The 18,472-nt window shown below is 40.9% G+C and overlaps 1 protein-coding gene across 4 annotated transcripts in view; it reads right to left on the bottom strand.

Moving 5' to 3' along the window:
- Window positions 1-18,472, bottom strand: part of AFF3 (AF4/FMR2 family member 3) — a 323,532-nt gene that overhangs the window by 48,942 nt on the left and 256,118 nt on the right. For all 4 annotated transcript variants that reach the window (XM_039714376.1, XM_039714378.1, XM_039714377.1 and 1 more), the window contains exon 10: window positions 2,905-3,070. In XM_039714376.1, the coding sequence (XP_039570310.1) occupies window positions 2,905-3,070 (166 nt within the window). The remainder of the gene's footprint in view (window positions 1-2,904; window positions 3,071-18,472) is intronic.

The following is an 18,472-nucleotide window of genomic DNA, read 5'->3' as shown; positions in this document are numbered from 1 at the left end:
CGTCATTGTTTTCCAGATTCCTCATTTATTACATTAATTAAGGTCATTCAAAGAATTCATTACTTCAGCAAAGAAACAGGAGATAGAAGTCTCAGTTCCTTGTTCATAATTTTAGGTTTGGCAGTCCACAAAACTTTAACTACTCCCATTAATGTCTGAGGCACCTTAATTTGTCCACATCACTGAAACCAGTCTGAATGTTGTCTCCTGTTCTAGTTCAGCCATTATTCTTAGTTTACTGCAGACATAAAGTGAAGACAGCTGAGCTAGTCACTACTGGCTCTAAATAGTCAGTGGAAAGAAACAGACACTTTTAGGGTGCAATTCATCTAATCTACTTTATATGTATGCTTTACAATGAGCTGCTTTTTCACTCCAGGCAACTGCATTTAGACACCTGAGGACAACTTGAAAATCCCAAAATGAGATGAGGAAAAAATTACAGAAGACATGAAACAGCACTTGAATTGTTATATAACCTCAAATGCAGAAGATACACTGTCCCAGAAATAAAAATCTTTGAGTATGTGCATATAATGTTTCACATTAATGGGCAGGGGAGGGAAAAGAATGAAGGCATCATAATGGTTTGCAGATTTCTACACTCAGTTCCTCCCAACCTTTAAATATGGACTACTGGACTACTCAAATTCATTGAACCTGAAAGCACTGGTTAATATTAAATAAAAAACCAAGATGTATTTACATTTTTTTTTGTCTTTGCCAATAGATTACATTAATTTTAAGACTAAATCTAGAACTGAGTCCACTACTTAAACTTAGGTGGACATGGCCTCCCTTTAGTGAACTTCCAAGGACCTGTCTCTTTCCATTTATTGGGTAAGAAACTGGCATATACTTTACAAGATGGCTTCACTGGATGCATAAATGCAAGTTAAAACATTTATTCAAAGCTAAAAGGACTTCCAGTCAGAGATATCACTTGAGCACATTTGAACTGGTTCCATCAGTCATATGATAGCCCTGGGAAAGCATTTCCCCTTGGGGAAAACACAAGTATTCTACTTCCTTGGGACACCCATACCCTATCTGTGTGTGCTATCTCCTAGATCCCATCAAGGGATGAAAACTGCCTGTGAAAATCACTGCAGCCATCACATTTGTGAGTCACTTACATTTTTGTGTAGGCATGTTTCATACAGCATGTCCTAGAAGGCAAACCACACAAATATAATGCAAAGAGACAACCAATCTGTTTGAGTGGGGCAGCTGTTTCGTGACAATGATCACTGACAGCTCAGGCTCTGTACAAAAGCAGTTCCTCAGATCTCGAGAGGATATGTATAAAATGCTGAAGAGGAGCCACTTCCTCCATGTTTCCATGACTTAGTTCTCTGCTGGACTTCATGAAATCCAAGACCTGCCTCAGTTAATTAGCTTTGTGCATTCTCTGAGGAATTTCTGCTCTTGGACCCAAGCAGCATGGGTATCTGCCTAGATAGTAACCACTCCTCTCTTCCTGTGCTTCTCCTCCTTTCATCTCATATTTCCTTCCCCTTTCTTTATTCTCTTTGCCCCTTTTCTTCCTTCTTTTGAGATTCCATAGGGAGAGAAGAGACCAAGAATGAGACCTTGCACTAATTCCAGCAGGGAATTAAGTAGTCAGAGAACAAGGTCTTAACAGGTCAGATGAGAAAGCTTAGAATGGGAAACAAGACATGAGGTACTGCAGGGAGAGCAACAAGAGACTGGAAAGAAGAGAGAGATGTAGGAAGTGGACAAAGTGAGAGGAGATTTAACTGGAAATGGGTCTGAAAGTACAGTGAAGGAAAAACAGAAAGTAAGTGTTAAAAAAGGAACAAAAGTGACAGAATCTGAGAAAAATATATTAAGGATGTTTGTGTGAGTACTGCATTTTGCTCAGTAGGAAATATGTCTCCAAATAATCAAGGCAAATATGAGGAAAGGTTTGCTGTTTTTACAGCATTATTTTTTTTTCAGGGTGAGAGAATAGGTAAGACATAGTTTGGGGGGAGGATTGGATGGTTTATGTGGAGTAGGAAAATAGACAGACTGTATTTCATGTGTATTTACAATCTTGCCGCTAGATTTTTGAATATTTTTACATACATTAATGTGTGTGATGTGGCTGTGGAGTTCATAGTTTAATTCTAAATGTGTGTATTGACCAAAACATGTAAAAATGTCAATCCTGGTAGAAAAGCAGAGCAGAAAAAGCAGCTTTGTTGTGTCTGTTGAGCTTTCTGCAGAGGTGAAAGCAGAAGGTGTCACAGCACTGGCAGCTTAATTGTAGTTTGGCTAGGGCTTGTCTACATGTGGAAATTTTCAGTGCTAGCTTTCCAGATGACTAGTTTGGGCTCAGTGTTTTGCACCATGAGTAATTCAGTTTAGTCCATTTTGGAGGTGAATTGAAAGAAATCACATAAAGGCAGCAGTAGCAGAGAATAATTCACTTAGAGAGTGAGGCAAGGGAAGTGCATGAGTGAACAACTGGTTTCTTTTAAAAATCTGCCCTCAAACTGATTTTATAATAGCTTCCCTGTGTAGAGAAGCCTTTAGTTCCCTTGCAGTTCTGGGAGCCCACATCAAGACTTACACACTAAGCAAGACATTGCTATGGAGGCAGAGTTGCATAAACTTCAAGCAAGCTGTGAGACTTGCAAGGTGCTCCTCTCATCTCCAATTTGAGGAAAATGTACGAGGGTTATTTCTTTCTTCAGTTTTGTTTCAAATGCTTTAATCTGCCTCAAGATCCACCACCACTTACATTTCACAGCATGCCAGGAGGAGGATCCTTGGCCTTTTCTCTTCCATTTTTTTTTCATGCATCTCCTCACAGCCTGTTTGTGTTGGTTTGGCTGGGAAAAGGTGTGAGTGTGTGCAGTAATGGAGTGGCACCCTAAACCAGAGAGAAGCCCTTACCTCTGGGCTGGAGTAGTGCGAGGGCTTGCTGCCGTCGCTCTCGCTGGAGCTGCTCTCGCTCTCGGAGTCAGACTCTGAGCTGGTCTCGGATTCACTGGAGCTGCTGCTGCTCGTCCCCTTGCTGGAGAGTCCCGAGGCGCGGGCATTGGACTGCGGCACCACCAGGCTGCCCGCCCAACACACAGCCCATCGGGTGTGGGACAGGGAGGCAAGAGAAGAAAACAGGAACATAAAGATAAAACCCCCACGTGTAAGAACAGTGCTGTTTTAGGGAGCATACTCTTTGAATGCCTGTGAGCTTGTCTCTGCTGCTAATGAATAGTGAAGCGACTTCAACATTACATTGCTATAATTGGGGGGAAAATATGGGGTTACTCTCATATCCATTTAAATCTATAGCCTTTGCCATATTTTTCATCTGGGGGAGAGTCAAGTTTTCACTTCACCTTGTCTTGTTTCCCATTCCACAAATATTTTAGGATATATAAAAAATACTGAGTGTTAAAAAGCAGTATAGAAAGCAGTTTTATGCTGTCTAATGAACACTCAGCCCAGAGGTGAAAGCAGGAGACCAAAAAGGTGAACAACTAAGAAACAGTGTTGAACCCCACACTACCAGTCATAAGTAATAATAGCATTAACCATAAAAATAACAATAATGATACATCTTCACTGGAGCTTCCAACTCACATCTTCCATTTTGCAGACTTCTTTACCTACCCATAAATACTGTGGTTACCTATAAATACCATCTTGATATTGACAATTCAAGATCTAAGACTCAGCCTGAAAAACTTGAAGAGCTCAGGCTTGTGTTTTTGCATGTCAGCAATGCAGTGCTGTCAGCAGAGCTACTTGCCTTCTTTAAAGTTATGTTTGCATGCAAGTGTTTGTATTATCAGGCCTGACAGCAGAAGAAATGTGTATTTTCCTGAAACAGTTGACCATGCATATTAAAAATATCACAGTCATAAAGACTTGAGTGTGAAATATCATATTAAGTCATCCAGCTTATTCCCTAGGCAATGCAATATTGCTCCCTATAGCAGGGTCCATTTTCTAGTGAGTTGTCCAATTTGATTTTAAATGACTCGAATGCAGCTTTTATTTTTACCCCTGGGAAACTTCTCTGCAAACTAACCCAAATTCCACTGTCAGAAATTTCTTCCTACATTCAACCAGAAGTTGCCCTTTTAGAATTTATAGTTGTTACTTATTATTTCATCGTATTACTAATAGTTACTATGATAAATTATCCTCCTCCCTTTTTTGCTCTCACATTTTTGCAGATTGTTTTCCTGTCCTTCTTCAGTCATCTTTCAGACAAGGCCTTACACATTTACTTCTTCTGATCTTTCTTCATAAGTCATTATCTCCAGGGATATGGGATCATTTTTATGGCTCTTTTCTGAACTCATTCCAATTTGTCTATATCTCTCTGATAACAGGGTGCCCAAAACAGAGTGCAGCATTATAGATGGCTTCTCACTACAACCCTGCAGTGAAGGGCTATTACCTTCCTGCTCCTTGATGTGTTGCTTCTGTAAACATATATCCGAGCTGTGAGGGAATGTATAGTCCATTAACATCCCTACCTCTCTTTCAACACTGCTTTCTTCAGAATTCCTCTACTGATAGCTACATGATTATTTGCTACAGAGAGATTAGCTCACTTTTTTTCCTTCATACCAGATCTCATTTTCCTCTTATACCTTGCAAGCTTCTAGCTCCTTTTGATTTATTTTGCTGCCCTCAGAGGTGTCTGCAGCAACTTCTAATTTAGTATCAAATGCAAACTTAATTAAATGGTTATTCACTTCCTTTTCCAGATCATTAATGAGACTGTTAAATAAACCCCACATGAAACACACTGGTACCCTGATAACCATCTTTTCCCAATTCCATTCACTGGTGTTTATCATTACCCTTGTTTATGCTCCATCAGTCCAATATTGTGGCTAATGCAATGTGATCTTGGAGATGCTTTTTGTGAGAAATAATATCTAATAATTAATTACAGTTCTGCTATGTTGCACCTAATCAATTGTCTTTACGTGGTAATGGTGTTTTTCATTATGGAAAACTGATACCTGACACCTTGCACAAGCCACATACAACAGGCAATTCCTGAGTCTTTGAAAAGGGGCCAGGCCTTCAGAGAGGAAGTTTCAACATCACAATTCACCATGGCTGCACAATTTCTGGCCGTCTACCTGCCTCCCCTAACATATGCCAGCCTTTCCCCTCTGGAGCACCTGTCTTGCACAAGCCAGTACTCCCACCACATTGCCTTTACTTGCAGCATCCCCGCTGCCTTTTGCTAGGAAGTGGCACAGCTGCCCATGGCTTTCTTGCTCCAGAGAATTTGTGGTTGCTTGGGAAATCCTGACATTGTTGGAGAGCTTTCCGCACCCTTCAAAGCACAGTTGGGCCAAGCAGTGGAAAAAATCTCAGCTGTGATCTCACCTTACTAATTAGAAGCAAGTAAAATAATCAGGAGAGGGAGGAGCTGACATCCATTTATATTTTTGATCTTTATTTCCATCCTTGCAACTACTACTGGACAGTAGAGAGGGGGGGGGCAGTGAAAGCTTGTGCTCTGTCAGGATGGCTTGGTGCTACACGTGTGGTCACAGTCTGCCAGCTCCTGGGTGGCAGGAGGTCTGTCTTCATGCACAGGCATTAAATGTACCAGTTACAAGGAGTGCCTCTAAAAACTTGGTTTTTTGTCTAGCCATGTAGGTGCAGTAAAGACAAGATTTTCAGGCAGCCATTTGTATAACTTCATTAAGGCACAGGTGACAGAAACAGCTGGGAAGCTTACAAAAAAATTTCCTGCTTGAAGAAGGAAAATGGATATTTTGTAAACAGTTTCAGGACAATGCAGCTGTCCTGGCTGGTACAGGTTGCCCAGTGAACTCTACATTTAAATTGCTCACTTATATTAACAGATTGCAGTTAATCCCATGCTAATAAAATAGAGAGAGCTATATACAAGCCATTATGAATAGGTTTTGTGGTTTTGATTGTTTTTCCTTAAGAAAATGTGGAAAGAATATGAAAAGTTAACTGCCTTTTCAGACAGTGTAGCTCAGGGAATGCCTTTGACAGTATCTGACTCTGATGGATTTCCAGTCCTCTCTACAACAGCATTGTGACTGAAAAGTTCTTGAGCATCACAAAACATCTGCATATTTATGTCCTGCCCTTAGTGACTGTGGTTTTAATTTTTAAACCATCATTTTTATTTGTCATTGACTGAAAAATTCAGAAATTGCTATATAGGGGATGAGGGGGAAAAAACCCATGGTAATATTTCTTTCCTGTTGTGACATGAAATGTTTTTCTAGGCTGCTGAATAGAAATTGTTACTACAGCCCTAGATATAAAATATAACTGTGGGACTTTTCACAAACATCTGGAAATCTATGTTTGCTGCTCTAATGGTAGCCAATATACTACAAAAATTAAACTTCACAATATTTTCCCATTTATGCTGATACTGCTGAAGTCTCCTGTCCCCCTTTTACTTTTTCAATTTTGAAATATAGCATATTCTTATAAGGATCTGCATTATGTTATAGTGACCAGGGTAATAACAGTTACATCTGTCTTCATGTATTCTTATTAAAAAACAACCTTTTTTAAAAATTGGTAACTTTTATTTTGGATTGCTCTTTCTAAGGGATGTAAGCAAGATCATGCAGTTAGACTGATCCACATTTTAATGACTGTGGCATATAACATTTAAGCATATTTTGCTACTGGTTTTTGCCCCAGAGTTAATTACCACATCACAGAATTTCTATTTTTATTTTAAGGAATTAAACAATGATTGGGTAAGACACACTTTTCTTTAAAGCCCTTAATCATAGCTTGCACTCTCTGACTTAATAGAGAGAGAGTAAATACCTTGTAAATTTGCCAGAAGTTCAGCAAAAAGACCATTTAAAAACCAACACACCATCTGAAGTTTCTGATCAGGTATCTTCCATTACCCTGGATACAGGGGACCTGGGCACCTAATTTCCATGCAAGTCTCCAACGACCTGTTTTCCTGCACTGTCTAGTGGTCTTTGACCCTTCTAAAAAGAACTGCTGGATTCCTTGTAGCCTCAATTCTTCTCATATGTGCCGGTCCAGAAATCCAGTGATTTGGGGAGATAAATACTTCTTCCCCACTCAAACTAACTTGTGATCCAAGTTGAAAGGTGGAGCCATGTCAATCCCTGAACCAGGCCTAGAGGTCATTTGTGTGGGACCAGTTGTTAGCCCCATCAGGCTGCATGGCCATGGCCAGCCTTTGAGTGGCACCAAGGTGGTTTGAACAGTTATGCAGGAAAGGTGCTAGAGTTGGCTATTCAGTCAGTGGAGACAGATTCCCAAATGAGATTGCTTTGGTGGCCCTCAGGAGACCTCTTCAGGTTAATCACGCTGGGTCTGAGTCCTGCTCTATGCTCCATATTAAGCTGCTGCTTACAGCTGCACTACTTGCCATGATAATAAATCATTCAGCACTGGCCACAAGAATTTCCCAGGCTAGGCATATGCTGCATTGCAGGAATTCAAGCTCAAAGACATGCAGAATTGGATCAAGATACAGGTAAAACTGATGCAGTTCTTTACCAAACTGCTAGTATTCAGTGACAATATAAAAAGAAAATCCCTCTGATGCTGAAGAATTTGCCATCCCAGTTCTTCACTGTGTTACAATATGAAGGCACTTTATACCTTCTTTACACAGGTGTGAATGATTATCAAGAATGCAATGCAAGGGAGAATCAGGCCTTGGAGAAATGACTCAGCCAAAGGAACATATCAGTGAGCCTCTCAAATACTTTTCCAGCCACAACAAAGGCTCTGCAAATGCTCATAGAATCACAGAATTCAATTAAGGTTGGAAAAGACCTCCAAGATCATCAAGTCTAACCTTTGACCAAATACCACCAGGCCCTCTAAACCATTTTACAAAGTGCCATGTTTACTCATTTTTGAACACTTTAGGTATGGTGACTCTACCATTTCCCTTTACCACTCTTTCAGTGAAGAATTTTTTCCTAATATCCAACCTGAACATCTCTTGGTCCAGCTTGAGGCCATTTCCTCTTGTCCTTCCTTGGTTGCATGGAAGACAAGGCTGACACCCACCTCACCACAACCTCCTAGTTGTAGAGAGCAATAAGGTCTACCCTAAGCCTTCTTTTCTTCTAAAACATTTTACAATGTTCCATGTCTACTCATTTTTTGAACACTTTAGGCATGGTGACTCTACCACTTCCCTTTACCACTCTTTCAGTGAAGAATTTTTTCCTAATATCCAACCTGAACATCTCTTGGCCCAACTTGAGGCCATTTCCTCTTGTCTTTTCTTGGCTGCATGGAACACAAGGCTGACACCCACCTCACCACAACCTCCTTTAAGGTAGTTGTAGAGAGCAATAAGGTCTACCCTAAGCCTTCTTTTCTTCAGTGTAAACAAGCCCAGTTTCCTCAGCTGCTCCTCATGGGACTTATGTCCCAGAACTTTCACTAGCATTGTTGCCCTGCACTGGACATGCTCCAGCACCTCAATGTCCTTCTTGTAGTGAGATGCCCAAAACTGAATACAGTACTTGAAGTGTGGCCTCAGCAGTACTGAGCAGGGGAAAAATGCATCATATTTTAGAGTCCAGTTGGTCTGTATAATTTCACTTTGCAAGAATTGTATCCAAAGCTTTCTTACCAAAAAGGTCACTAACACTATCAGACATTATCTGCTGCATTTTTTTTTTTGTGTCTAGAGATAGGACACTATTTATCCAGTGTCATCTGCACAGCTGTGATCATCTAAAGTATTTTTCTTCTAAATCTCATTCTGGTGTGCAACTGGTAAATGGCTGTGACGTCCCAAAAGAGAGAGAAATGCAATAACTAGTGAGAACAGCTTATTTGAATAAACAAGTGACATTGTTAGGGATCACATTGTCAATATTGAGAGGTAAGTGTGGAAAAGGTGATCCAAATTTATATATCACAGACTTTTGATAAAATCCTATGAAAGGCTGTAAGACTACTTAGAGTACTTGGGATACCCAGAAAAAAGTCTATCACTGTCTAGAAATCAAGACCAATTGTGGGAAACCAATACTCTGAAACAGACACTAGCCCCCTAGCTGGTATAAATCATCATAGCTCCATTGACTTCAATTAGGCTACAGTGGTTTAAATCCAACAGTAAATCTGACCAAGACTCTGAAACAGTATTTCAAATTCAGTGATGAAAACATATTCCATGGTTTAAAGGAGCTCTGTTGGCAGAGCCTCTATTTTGATTCCAGATTAAAGTATCTGAAACACCACTTCCCTCTTCCCTCAGAGCCAACCCATTGAAGGTCTTTTATGGAAAACTCTTTATCCCTTTATTGCAAGAAGCAAATTCCACATGGTGCTTCCTCAAAGCACAGACTGAGATCGTTGTGCCAAGATCTGTATAAATATTTCTGCTGCCTGGCACTGAAGATATTGCATGTCTCTCATGCACACAGTAGGGAATTCCTGTCTCAGTAATTGTGAATGGATCACAGAAGCCATGAAAATGCCCACTTCTCACTGCTGCCCCTGTGTATTTTTCAAATTCTCTTCCAGAAAAGACCTCTGAAGCATGGGAATTATAAGGACTTGGAGATCAGGCCATCCCAATATTGTAACAGAACATATGGGGATGCTGTTGTCCCTGTGTATTTTTCAAATTCTTTCCAGCAAAGACCTCTGAAGCATGGGAATTGTAAGGACTTGGAGATCAGGCCATCCCAATATTGTAACAGAACATATGGGGATATCTTCTGAGGCAACTGTAGAATGCCAAGAAATAGCACCATAAGGACAGCCCATGGAATGGAGGTGGACCTCATCCATTTGTTTCAGGACAAAATCATGCTGAGAAAAGGGAAATGATGCCATAAACTCTAGAACATGCACAGACAACAGCCAGATACCACCATGGCTTAAAATACCAGTACAAAGACTGGTTGTGTACTTGACATTCAAAGATGAGTACAATCACAAAGTCCTAGAAAAGCTTGGGTTGGAAGGCACCTTAAAGATCATCCAGTTTCAACTCCCCTGATCTTTAGGGTCTGTTCTAACCCAAGCCTTTCCATTCCTCTATGATTCTGTGACAGAAAGGCTCTAGTTTTAGGTCTGTCCCATTGTGTCTGAATGACCAAATCAAATGATCCTTCCAGGGCTCCAGCCACCATCCCCACCATGGCTGTGACTGAACTTCCCACAGTTGGTGAGTTAGGAAATGTCTTTCACTATTCTTTAAAAAGCACTTGGGTATCCTTTTTCTGAAGTCAGTATGGAAGTGACACAAATTTATGGTTTTGTGCCTTTGCTAACTATAAGCATTAAACCAATTAAATGTCTGAATTCTTTCCAGTTACCAATTGCAAAAACCTATCGTTCACTAACAGGAAAAGACAGCCCTGCCATGGCTTGCTGTTTCAGCCTGAACGCAAAAAAATGAGGCTCAACACTTTCCTTTCTCCCTTTCTCCAGGTAAACGATTTCCCAGGAGTCTGTTAATATCTTTAGGAAACAGAGAAATGTTTTCATACCTCATTCCTGTAATGGATGAGGTATGAAATGGGAGTCACGATGAGTGAGAGTCCTGGAGGTTGTTCGGCTTGTCACAATATATAATGCTTCTGTGAAAGCACTGCATTACCTTAGCTGCACCACCTTTGCACAGCTCAGCTAATAAAGCACAGCTGCCAAGAACAGAGTTCACAGGCCCCACCTATATTTTAACACTTTCCCTGGGAGCTTCTTAAATAGTTTGTGCTGACAAGACTACAAGTATCATCTGATAATGCAAACTGAAGGCAAGCCAGATCTCTCTGAAGAGAGTCAGGTGTGTACTGTGCAATTGCAGCTTGTCAGAATAGTCACTAAAGAAAAGGAAATTTATAGGAAAGGCTGCTTAAAAGGACAAGCAATGAAGCTCAGGCACAAAATACACAAAAACCATGAAGAAAATACATTCTGGCAAGGGGCATCTATTTAAGGTCTAGCTGGTACTGTAGGCAGTCAAATCACAGCTCCCATTGTGAAGGAATATGGTGGAAAAGAGAAAGCCTCTAGAAAAAAAACCCACCTTGAGTTAAAAATTCTCCTAAAATAAAATGCTATGTAACAATTAATGGTGACACCTCTGTATAAATTGGTCTATCAAGAGGAGCATGTGCTGGGGTATCTGAGATGAAAGGGTCCAGTAGACCTGGAGCAGCATTAACGTGGGGGTGAAGTGATTATTCAGCAGGCTGACAGCTGTTCTGGGAGCCTGGTGCCAGATTCCAGCGTCTGCTTTCCACTGCTGCCAAGTGTATGCTTGTCGCTCCAGATAAATGGAGCATCAGCAATGTTTTATTTGACCTGCTCACAAGAAAAATAAAGCAACTCTGACTTCCTTGGTGTGTTTGTCATTGACCTTGCATCAGCTGAATATGAGTGGAGAGAATCCCTGGTCTGGGCAATTTAACTCTTTAGTAGAAGAGGGCTGATAGTGTCTTTTTACCTTGGTAGATTAATTAGTCTCTTAATGTCTCAAAGTACAGTGACTTGAAGAAATGACTGGCATAGTCTATTTGTCCTACATTGTCCTTGGAACATGGCCTTGGACCAATGGCCTGGAGAATGATGAACAGCTTTGAGAATAGTCCATGAACAGCACCCTTCTGCATTCCCTGTGAAATCAGGAAGCAATCTCTATAGAGACATTTTTTGAGGGAGAGGGAGGGTGGGCCAGAAATAAATTGGAACTGGATAAAGTTGTTGAGAAGATTCAGTCATAGAACATTGCTTCTGATTTCCCCCTGAGACCAAGGGCAATGGCTTTTGTATGTTTTCCTTCATATGCACCCCAGAACTTTTAATGTTTCTTTTTTCACTATTTTGGCCATGTTAGGAACTTTCTATTTGAGATCCCTCTATTGTCTGGTCAAGGCCAGTTTGTGCCCTCTGGAGATTCCTACCTCTCTCGATGGACTTAGAAAGAATCTAAGATCCTAAGGATTGCTTAAATTGTGTGCTTGGTATGCCCAGCACCTTGTGCATTGCAATCTGTATGGGAAGCCAGGGAGGTTTGGTTCAGATTCCTCTTCTTAATCCTCTTTTCAGGGCTCAGTCACCTCTCTCCATTTTTCCTAAGATGGGGTTGGTATCCAATATGAAGACCTATATCTACTCCCAACCCAGTACTCTCCTATTTCATTACACCACTATCAAAAGCTCTGTCAGATTCAATTATATCAGTACCAGGAACAATTATATCTGTCTCAGGAACAGATCCTCCACTAACATTTTGTAGGTGATTCTAGCAGTCTGGTTGGCTTCAACCCGCCAAGAGACACGTTAGAAAAATAAAGGTAATTAAGCACTGGAACCAGTAATCAGTGAAGATAAGGAACATCTTCACTGGTAATGGTAATGACACTTTCACTGCAATACTAATTGCAGAAACTAGGCAAAGGAGCAATGCAATATATTCTGTAGAGTGGCTTTGACACACCATTTTCAATACGTCTCATCAGGAGATTTTGATACAGTTTCACTGGATATTAGACTGGGTGTTGCTATTTTTGCCCATTTATTTCCTAAAATGTGAAGTGTAAATGTACTTCTATCCAAGAGAACAGCCATTTTTGCTTGTGAGTGACAGCTTCATCAAGACTCAGAAGAAAACCAAAGTAGTGTAGACTAGAAAATCCTCATCTGCACTGGCCTGCCATCACCTTATTTCAGAATGTTAATGCTGTGGCTGGCCATCAAAACAAACAGCCTTTCGTAGTCTTCAGACAGTCACACCTTGCCTCAGCACAGAAATCATTTGCCTCAGTCAGCAGCCCTGGATATGGTTCTGCCTTGCAAGACCTCTCACTAGGCTCTGAGAGTCCAAATACAGATGAACTTGTGCAGATAAAATTACTAACTACCATAATGGCTGTCCAAATGGGTGCAATAAATTTCAGCATGAGACAAACTCTCTCAGGTTTCACTGACTCTTAATGTTGCTGCTGCCAGCTTTAGTGTTACTCTTTGACTCAAGCCATATTCTGTTGTCTCCCAAAGGTCTTTTTGGCCCGTCAGCTCTAATCAATATGCTGCCTTGAGAAGAAGCTTGTTTTAAGGAGGTTTGCTCACCATAAAGAACCATAAAAAGAACATTTGACTTCTAGTCCTTGTCAGCATATATCACTCCCTATGCAGAACAGCATTTAGATGGTCTGTTATTTGAATCCAAGTGCTCTCTTTTATATGTTTCAAGAAATGACAAATGCTTGAAAAAAAATGCATAGTTGTTCTACAGAAGACATTAGGCAGGCTCAGGAATGGCAAGCAGAACAGCTAATAAAGCCCAGAATTGTAGCAGAGAGGATGTTAAAAGCTAATTAGTTTGAGATTATTTGAAGACTTGTACAAGGTTCTTCTGTTCTCCTTTCTGTTATAGGCACAGCCTGTTTTCCATCATCAGGCAAAAATACTTTGATATGTTAGTTAGAAAGAGTTGCCCAGGATATGCTGTTTACCTAGTATTGACATGTTAGTTGGAAATAAAGAATGTTTAAAATGAACTTTTAGCTGTTGAGCATTTGCTCATGATGCAGCCTTAGGTTTTCAGGGGTCTGAGCCACTGGCAAAAGAACTTTTCCCATTCTGACCAGGCTCAGATTCTTGACCCCTTATTCTGGCTTAGTAATATTATACTTTACAGCTTGGATAAGAGCAGGAATGGTCTGTCTAGTGGGGATGTCAGGATCTGACCCACTGTAACCCAGCAAACACAGTGTAAAGATAATTGACGAAGGGTTTTGAAGCAGAGAGCAGTGTCTACAAGTAACCTTTGCTGTGCCTTCCTCAGGTATAATGTGATATGTGAAAAACTATGAAGAAGCATGATATGCACAAATATATAAATGTTACAAAGAGTTATATAAATTGTCCTTTACAATTCAAAGGAAAAATTGAATGTGAATTGCGTCTTTTTGTTAGATGTTATCCATGGAAAGTAAACTTGAGGTTTACACATGCACACACAGATGATGAGGGGAGGCAGAAATAAATTTCAAAGTAAATATAATTTTATTTGCGTTATTAATCTACAATGTGGTACCAATGTGCCTGGACTCAGTGGTTCCCCAGCTGCAACCTCCTGCAGGATGTTATCAATCCTTTATTTCTGTGAAATGTGCTACCAACTACTACGAAAAACACTAGATCTGTATGACATTTTAATTAAAAAAAAAAATTGGTCTTATACCATGCTGTGTTCTGATGTAGTTAAACATATATCTTCCAATATACCTTTCAATCCGTATCTCACATGTTTTGCTGTTCATTAACCACCATGCATCTTTTTAGGTTTCCTGTGAATTTACAATATCACTAAAGCATGTGGAGATGCCCTTGCCTATTCTTCAATGCATGTTTTGTTGTCCCTGCCTTTCCCAGTGGGGCAGAAAGGAAATGCACACATGACAGTGGGGAGAGGGCACAGGGACAGGGAGGAATATTGCTGGTTGGTGCTGCTTCCCCCTCCCAGTGGCACAACAAGCTGTTGCTGTCTTTTTCCTCTCTCTGCCCCCAGGCCAAGAGTCCCTTTCTGGCACCAATCTTACTGCAGTGCCTCAAACATGCCCCTGCCTGCCTGAGCTCCTGCATGGTCTAGGCTGTGCTGTGTCAGGTGGTGAGCCTCTTCAGAGCAGGAATGTGTGTTCAGCACTGTGACCCAGCATGGAGACTGCTAAAGGTGTAGGAGTCAACATGTGTTGCTGCTGGGAGTTCAGTGCCCAGCTGTGAGGATATACATCCAGTGCTTCTTTAAAAGGGTATCACATCACCTGCCTGCAGCTGGGAAACAGCTGGGGGAAAGTTGGAGAGTCTGCACAAGAGCTTTGCTAAGATGAGACATCCATCTCTCTTTCCAGGAGAGTATGATTTTCCATAGTCAGTGCAGCATGAAAGTCACTCTTGGGGATTTTTTTTTACCACCCCAACACGACCCTAAGTGCAGCTAGGCAAGCTTCAGCTTGGGGAGAAAGATCAAGTGCTGGGTCTTTGCCATTATCTTAGGCACTAGGGGAGAATGCTAGATGACTTTGTTGATAACTACTAGCTTGAAGACCCCAGCAGGCCTTCAGACAGTTTTATTAATCATAAAAGTCATTAAAAATGGCCAATTCCTCAGGGGCAAAGTAAAAACAAAACCTTGGAAGAATGAATCAGAGCAGGCATCTCCCATTCCTAAGAGCACTTCGTTCAACATTCTCTGCAGGAAACTGAAACAGAATATTTAGGACTGATACTCCCAAGCAATATAATCTAATGCTTTCTCAGGGAAGGGGCAAGCTTCCTTATGGATTTAGATTGCAACAAAGAAAAACATTGATGGACTTTGTGTACAGCTGGGAGGCAATGAACTCTCAGTCAGTTGACTCAGAGGTTTGCATGTCACATCCAGATTCAGCAAGACAGTTTTCCCTTTTGCCTTTGAACTTAGCCTTTCCTCTTTTACTTTTCTGCTTTCCCCTGGCCTCTCCCTGGATCCAGATCTGGGCTCTGCAGTACAGAAGAGACATGGAGACCAGCAAAGTACCATGAAGATGATTAAAGGATTAAAACTTCTTTCTTTTTTTTTTTTTTTTTTTAATTAAGGGATTAGAACTTCTTTTACATGAGGAGACTGATATGACTGAGAAGGATAAATATCTGACAGGAGGAAGTAAAGAAGACAGAGCTAGGCTCTTCACAGTGGTGCCCAGCCACAGGACAAGAAGCAAAGACCAAAAATCAAAACACAGGGAGTTCCTTTTTTTTTTTTTTCTTTTTTTTCTTTTTTTTTTTTTTTTTTTTGTCTGTGAAGATCGTCAAACTTTTGAAAGGTTACACAGAGAGGCTGTGGAGTCTCCATCCTGGGAGATATTCAAGACCCAGCTTTGGCCCTGAGCAACTCTTTTAGCTGATGCTGCTGTGAGTGGGGGCGGGACTGGATGATCCCTGGAAGTGCCTTCCAGCTTCAGTCAGTCTGTGACCCTGTTGGGACTAGCTGAAGTACCACAAACTATGGTGCTAACTAATGTGATAATGTGACAACTACATGGTTCCTGAGCTCCATCTGGCCATGAGTGTCCCCCTGTTTTGTGTTTAAAGCTCACTCAGATGACGAGTAAGTCACTGCCCCAGCTAGACTGAAACGTAGAGTTGGCCTCAGGCACCAAACCTACAGCTGAAACATGTCAGCTGCCTATCACATGTTCACAGCTTCACCCCCTACTCCATCCTTTTGCAGGCTGCTCCATACTTGATAGAGTAAAATGGACTCAGGGGGTGTTTATGAGGTTCATTTGCTGCATTTGGTGTATTTTACACTAAGTGAAACATGCAACAGCAGCAGCCACAAGCTGGAAAACTTCTTCGAACATTTCTGGATCTGTTTCTGAATGTGACCAGCAGTGTCTGAGGCAGCCCATCAGATTAAGCTTTATTTATTGAGCTGTAGTTTACAGCACCTCTCTTCTAGAAAAATGTGCTGTTAGGAGACTGCTTTACATTTTTTTGGGAGTATCTCTCCAGTGCAGTTGTCTAGCATCATTGCCCAGAGCAGCTGCTGACAATGCCAATGCACTGACAGCTACAAAATCCCTTCTTTCTGAAATCAGGAGTAGAAAAGATCATCATGAAATAATGGACTAATGTGGCCATTCTATCTATGCTGCTCATAAATTACATTTTGAACCTGGCAATTGCAGGGTAATTAGGAGGAGAGTAGCTTTCCTGCAGGAACATATATTTCCTATTCTCCTTGCCTGACACACTCCAGTTTAATTTTTCCTTTGTTCGCTCAGCTCAGAGAATGGCAATTACCAGAGGTGATAGCCCAGTGGCAATTTTTGAATCATGAAGAGACTTAGCACAGAAATGAGGAAAAAAAAAAGGACAGGTATCACTAGTAATTAAAATAATTTTGAATTAAAGGGACCATTTCAATAATTGCTTTTGTCCTATACTTGTTACCACATAACCTATCGTTATGAATTACTAATACAGTGAAATAACACCACAGAGGAGAATGAGCTTAAAAAGACAGGTTTCCTTAATATGTTGCTTCAGCAGTGAGAGGTAAGTAATATTTGGGTAGACATTTTGAAATGGTAGGTGATGCCACAGCTCTGATCACTAACAGCCCTACAATTTTTAAGCTCTCCTTCCCCTTTTGGCCATGACAGAGAGGCACAGGAAACAGGGCAGGAATTCCCATCTCAAGTAGCCAGAAGAAGGTTTCACATTATTAAAACAGATGATTTCCTTCATCTAAAAGCCTCTGAGGAGCATAAATTACAAACAACATCAAAGCAAGTGAAAATTTTTAGAGCAGACTGTCAAAGAGGCTGCTGGGGTTTCCTTGGTAGATTTCCATTTTTAAGGAGTCTCAGCAATTTGCTTTCTTTCTCAAAACAATTCCATATGTCTATGGATTATTTATGGTTGTTGTAATTTTTGTTGTCAAGGGTTTTAAAGAAACAATATCACAATTATTTAACATAGGGAACTAAAGTTAGACAGACAGTGCCTGCAGTAAGAAATTACCAGGATGATCTCATGGACTAAAACTTTGCAGACTTCTCTGTACTCTCCAGGGGTAGACTAGATACAAAGAAAAGCAGTATAGACAACTGGAAAATAACTGTAAGTCTGATGCTGTATAAGTACAGCAACTAATTATTCATGTTGCCATCACTGATTTTACAGGATGGCAGGATTTTACCAGTGTTGCACAGGAGTAAGGTCTGGAAGATATGTTGGGCCAGACCTAAAGCAGAACTGAGAAAACTTTGTTTAATGATTATTGGAATTCATCTGATGAAAAGCGCAAAGGCCAGCTGTGGTCTTAGATTAAAAGTCATCAGGGCAAGCTGTGAACTGATTCATATTAGCTTCCTAATTTAGGGTAAAGAAGTGATTATTATTAGAAAGACATGGAGACACTATGTGACTCTAAGGTTATTAGCTTGTCCTGAGGAGGTGGCACCTGCTGAGTGTAGGTTTTAAGTGCTTTCCCTGCAGGAAAAGGTCATCATTACTTGCTGGAACACACACCATGCAGGAGGCTGCTGTGTCACACCTCAGCCTGTTGTTCCTGCCTGTGGGGCCATGGGTATATTCAGCAGTGATCTACAGCCAGGCACCAGGCTGTACTGACCACATCCAGGAAACCAGGCTCCATCTGTGCAGTGGAGTAAGCAGGAAAAAGCATGGATCTGTGAGAAGCATTGCCACCTCTTGCTTAAAGCAGGAGATGATCACCAAGCAGGAGATGTCAGTTTTAAAGTCTGTCATTATCCTGGCCAAAGCTTCTGCTGTGTTTCCTGGCAGCCAGAACCCATGTGAAATAAAAATCCTTAGGAAGAAAGGATGAGGCTGAGCACTTTCTTTTCCTTTAAGGGAAGGATCCCACTTTATTTCACATAGATGTATAGCCGTTTGGCCAAAAAGGGAAAAAATCGAAAAGGCACATATTAATTGCTTGCCG

Source organism: Passer montanus, unplaced genomic scaffold, assembly GCF_014805655.1.
Source record: "Passer montanus isolate IOZ18808 unplaced genomic scaffold, ASM1480565v1 scaffold3, whole genome shotgun sequence".
Classification (NCBI taxonomy): Eukaryota; Metazoa; Chordata; class Aves; order Passeriformes; family Passeridae; genus Passer; species Passer montanus.
This window is presented reverse-complemented; position numbering and strand designations above follow the sequence as displayed.